Source organism: Bubalus kerabau, chromosome 4 (genome assembly GCF_029407905.1).
Source record: "Bubalus kerabau isolate K-KA32 ecotype Philippines breed swamp buffalo chromosome 4, PCC_UOA_SB_1v2, whole genome shotgun sequence".
In the NCBI taxonomy this organism is placed as follows: domain Eukaryota; kingdom Metazoa; phylum Chordata; class Mammalia; order Artiodactyla; family Bovidae; genus Bubalus; species Bubalus kerabau.
The window spans coordinates 139577295-139582391 of NC_073627.1; the positions used below are offsets into that span (position 1 = coordinate 139577295).

Consider the following 5097-nt stretch of genomic DNA (forward strand, 5'->3'; position numbering starts at 1 on the left):
AACTTCTGCTCATGATAGTTAGGCTATACTTTTTAAATGTGGTTACAGTGACAGATGAGTGGGATTCACATTCTACCCATATGCTTTTACTATTATATATTAGTGTTCAAGTTACCTGTTTACCATAAAGGTAGACACGATTTCAGACTGCCTCCAAGAAAGCCATTCCCAACATTATACAGTACACTTACGGGGCAAAGTATATTGCTATTTACCAAAGAAAAGGAACCCCAGGGATTCTCATTTATTCAAGTTTATTATCAGTAAAATTTTCGAGGGGAGAGATTTCATGAATGGTCATGACCTAATCATATCCTCAGAATTACCAATTAAGGGGTGGAAATGCCCTGTAATTGTTAAAATTTTGACTTGAACTAATTTGGAAGTCTATAGTCTACATCTAGTGTCTGCTATTGGTGCCCTCTTTAAGATATCTGAATTAAGTCAACAAGCACAGCAAGGAATGTCATTCAGTGTAACTTTATTTACTATTTATTGCACATAATTCGAGGTCTTTAATTTATAACCACCAAAGATTCAAAGGACTATTTTTTTTCCCATGAAGTTTAACATTAACATTAGTGAATTCATTTATTCATGGTGTGGTTTTTTTATTGTAAACATCTGAATTATTCACATTGCCATAGATCCTGAACTCATAAGCGTGGACCATGCACAGGCTGGCAGCAAGCCAGGAAGCCACTCTGCAAGCAAACAGATACTCTGCGGAAGGAGAAAAGTCATAGCACAACATTTAATGTCCAACCTAAGTCATCTCAGAATTATACATATATTGACTTCTTATTCATATAGTATCTGCAACTCAACTGGTTGGTTGGTGATAGGGTTGACCTGATTTCGGGAGAATTATTCCTGGAAAAATTAAGGGAAGAGAAGGGAAGGGTTCAATCTTTCTTCTTAGTGGCTTGCTCCTCCCCAGCACCTTCATCTTTTTTCTCTTCCTCCTCTGCTTCTTTGGTTTCTTCTGCTTCTTCGCCTTCACCTCCTTCTTCTTCCTCCTTTGCTTCCTCAGCATCTTCCTTGGCAGCTTTAACATAAAAAGCAAATGTACAAACTCCAAATGCAGGGTGAGTCCAATCAAAACATTTCTGCTTTAATTTTGTGGGGAAACACAAGTGTCAGAATACTTTCCCCAAACCTCTTTCTCCATGCAACCAAGACCTGCTGGGCACAATCTGCCACTGAACAGATATTTAAATAGAATGAGATTAGGTTCTAGGTACTAGATGCTCTGTTCTTTCCAGGACCTTGGGTTTTCCTTTATTATGTGTTTGGAATTCATTTTTGTTTTTTAGGACACCAAATGGCTGAGTTAAAAGAATAGATTTTAAAATGTTTCATTAGGAATAAAAAGCAGCAGGAGGATTTTCTTTTTTTATGTTACTTTCAAAAAAGTACCATGCTAATAAGAGACTGTGTGTCTCTGGGAGAACAGCCAATTTGAGCAATGAGGTGCTTACTAAAGATCTGTTGAGGAAATAGAAAGATGTATTTTCTTTTAAAGATTATCAACTCCTATCTGAATAATATTTCCTGGGCATAAGTGAGGTTTCATGTATTTTACCCAACTCCTAACCATAATCCATGCCCACGCTTCCCCTGGAGTCACCGGGTGGTTTTGCTTTTTATTTGGTTCTGTGTTTTGTTTTAATCCTACCTTCTTCCTCTTGGGCTCCCTCCTCTTCCTCGGCCTCAGCTTCGGCTTCGGCCTCAGCCTCAGCCTCAGCCTCTTCCTTCTTCTCCTCTTCCTCCGCTTCTCCTTCAGAGGGCGGCTCGTCCTTGGCTTCCTCAGCTTTAGCAGCCTCGATGGTCTCCTCCACCTCTATCTGCTCCTCTTGGACGTGGCTGGTGTAGTAGGACGGGAAGGAGCGGGCAGACATCAAATAGGAGCTGGTCTGCAAACCTCCATAGGCAGATCGGCCAAAGACCTGGGAGCTCTGGGTGTAGCCGGTGGTTAGGCTGCCCACACTGGTGAAACTGAGCCGGGTCTCCTCACCTTCCAAGAGTTTCCTGGGGAGGCAGGGGTTAACAAACATGAACACCGGAAGTGTGCTCAGCCCACCACTCATCACCTCCCCCAAAGCCAGGCTGAAAGGCAAAGGCAGGGTTGGGAATTATCATAACCTAATGACTGGGGATGCTGTGACTGAGTCCAGGAGAAATATACAAAACAACAAAAAAGCGCCTTAAAATATAGTCCTGTTCCTTACGCTTGAAATGCAATGGGAAGCTAAGAACAGGCCTCATTATTACAGGATTAAATTCTTCTTGGAAAAGGCCAAAAAGTAACACAATTACTCCAAAGGACTATTTTTGAAGGTTTCTGATTCAACAGAAAGGAAGTCTGATTTTCTTTCTAAGGTTGACAGGCTGCTACCTTGGCACTTCCATTTTTACCTGTAAGCTGCAATCTCAATGTCCAAAGCCATCTTGACATTGAGGAGGTCTTGGTATTCCTTGAGGTATCTTGCCATTTCGCTCTTTGTGGTTCTCAATTCATTTTCCAATTTGTTGATTGTGTCCTGTTGGAAGACAACCGAAAAAAAAATCTAAGTGTAAATCTCCACTGCTATAATTTTACTACAGCATAGCTGCAAAGGCCTAGGTTTAATTAAAATCAAAGTGCACATCCTAGCTAAAATCTCCCCTAAAATAACTGTCTTTTTTCTTTTTAAACCTTTCTTTGCTTGCCTTAAAAAAAAAAAAAAATCCAGCTTCACAAAGCTAGAGATGAAAATCAAAAAAATGATAGGAAAAAAAATTGATAGAAGAAACATTTTTTTGTTTTCATTAATTAATACACCTAATGATCATCATAAAATGCCTGCAAAGAACTAAATGGATTTTTTAAAGTTGTTTCTCACTCACTAGTTAGCTTTATCAATTTTATCCAGATTGTATACAGGAAATCCACTTATTTGTAGGAGAATGAAGTAGATAAATTTAAATTTATTTTCTCTAAAATATTTTCTATGTATCTTATTTTTTCTTCTCTCCAGAAAAATGGAGATCCTTAAAAGAAAAAGAAATGTTTTACTATGACCATCATCACCACTGCAATTTTGACTGTATTCCTGTCTCACTGCTAAGGGAAGAGAGTAGTTGGTAAAACTAGTCAGAAAGGATAACTGGTCACAGTTATCCTTCAGAACTAATGAGAGCTCATCGCTATATTTATTAATCAGATGATCCAACCTCTGCAGCAAAGCAACTTGCGCTGAATGCAGGACAGCTGAGAGGCAGACCAGAGGCAAAGTCCAGGTCCAGTCCCTCCTCCCATCCCCACCCAATATCCTGCAGGGCTGGGCAGCTTTAAAGAGGAACGGAGATTCAACTGCACGCAGCATCTATTAGCACACCGCAGTCGCGCCCCCGCCCCGCCTTCCAAGTGCCCCACCCCCTCCCACACTGCCTCCAGGAAGTCAAGTTCCACCCCTCCCCTTAATATCTGCTTGCTAATGCCTCATCTCTGACCTCTTTGTAGGCGCGCCCTCAAGTCTCCGCCACCACCCCCACTCCGGCCCATCCTAACTCGATTCTGCAGCACCCTCCCCGCCCTCTCTGCCTTTCGCCCGGCGCCTTACCTGCATAGCGCTAATGTCGGCGTTCTGCTTGTCCTCGAGTTCCTGCAATTGCTTCTCCAGGGCTTCGTTCATGCCCCGGCATGCTTCGATCTCCAGGGTCTTGGCCTTAAGCAGGCGGCGGCTCTCGGACACCTCGTCCTTGGCGGCGCGCACAGCATCGGTGTTCTTGGCGGCGCTCTCGGTCAGCACCGTGAAGCGGCTCTTGAACCATTCTTCGGCATTCTGCATGTTCTTGGCGGCCAGCTTCTCATACTGGGCGCGGATGTCCTTGAGCGCGGCGGAGAGGTCGGGCTTGGAGGACACGTCCATCTCCACGGAGATCTGTGCGTACTGGATCTGCGCCTGCAGCTCGGCGATCTCCTCTTCGTGCACTTTCTTCAGAAAGGCGATTTCGTCCATCAGGCTGTCGATGCGCTTTTCGAGCTCGGCGCGGGCGAGAGCCGCCTCGTCGGCCCCTTTGCGCGCTTCCATCAGCCGGCCCTCGGCGTCCTCACGGCTCAGCACCTCCTCTTCGTAGCGCGCCTGCAGGTTGCGCAGGGTCTCCTCCAGCCCCTCGCGCTCGCCCTGCAGTGCCTGCTTCTCGTTGGTGGCGTCTTCCGCTGCCAGACGCAGATCGCGGATCTCCTGCTCGTAGAGCGCCCGGAAGCGGGAGGGCTCGGAGTGCTTCTGGCGCAGCACCAGCAGCTCGGCTTCCAGGACCTTGTTCTGCTGCTCCAGCTCGTGCACGCGCTCGATGAAGCTGGCGAAACGGTCGTTGAGGTCCTGCAGCTGCGCCTTCTCCTGGGTGCGGATCGACTTGAGGTCGTTGCTGATGGCTGCGACCTGGCTCAGGTCGAGGCTCTCGAGGCTGGGCATCAAGGAACCGGAGCTGGAGGAGTAGCTGCGCCGCACGGACAGCGAGGAGGAGACGGGCGCGGAGTAGCTGGAGTAAGCGGAGCGCGCGGTGCTGTAGCCGCTGCGCACGCTGGAAATGTGCACCCGGGGCGTCTCCACGTAGCGCCGTTTGTAGGAGGTCGAGTAGTACGGCTCGTAGCTGAAGGAACTCATGGTGCCGGTCGGTGCCCCCCTGGCCGGCGGCGGAGATGGGGGCCTAGAGAGAAGAACGGGGAGGAGTGGGAGAAGGGAGGATGGATGGCTGTGTGCGGCTCAGCTCGGTCCTGCCACCCCTATTTATACTGAGAGAGGACTCTGACGCAGCTGCGATCGATCACGGCGCGCCTGGCCAGTGGGGGCAGCGCGCTGCTGCAGCCAAGGCAAGGATTCTGCGCAAAAGGAAGGTGGGGGCGAACCACGGCCCGCGGGGATGCTGCGGCTGTAGTCCTTTGCACTTTTCTCTGAGACCCTCTGTTTTCTCTCAGACCTCGAACCCCCTCACTCATTTCCTTTCCCTACCCCCACCCCATCCTACTTAATCCTTGACCCCTGTATTACTCGGATTCGATCGTGCCTCTAATAGCAAGTTATCATTCCCAACTGACACCTTAGTTTTCCA

The 5097-nt window shown here is 47.5% G+C and overlaps 1 protein-coding gene across 1 annotated transcript; it reads right to left on the reverse strand.

The window, feature by feature from the left end:
• Positions 1-464: 464 nt before the first annotated feature.
• NEFL (neurofilament light chain) lies at positions 465-4756 on the reverse strand. The gene is made up of 4 exons (XM_055578760.1): positions 3606-4756; positions 2419-2543; positions 1679-2031; positions 465-1048 (listed from the first exon to the last, which is right to left on the reverse strand). Exons 1-4 carry the CDS (start codon positions 4650-4652, stop codon positions 906-908), a joined length of 1668 nt encoding a protein of 555 aa, XP_055434735.1. The 5' UTR covers positions 4653-4756; the 3' UTR covers positions 465-905.
• Between the last annotated feature and the right edge of the window lie 341 nt (positions 4757-5097).

What these genes read in the sequence shown, in the direction of transcription:
- NEFL (XM_055578760.1), bottom strand. Translation starts at nt 4,652, where the DNA reads ATGAGTTCCTTCAGCTACGAGCCGTACTACTCGACCTCCTACAAACGG. An exon ending in CCGACATTAGCGCTATGCAG is followed by an intron (nt 2,544 to 3,605) that starts GTAAGGCGCCGG and finishes GTCTTCCAACAG; the next exon opens with GACACAATCAACAAATTGGA. An exon ending in ATTGAGATTGCAGCTTACAG is followed by an intron (nt 2,032 to 2,418) that starts GTAAAAATGGAA and finishes CTGCCTCCCCAG; the next exon opens with GAAACTCTTGGAAGGTGAGG.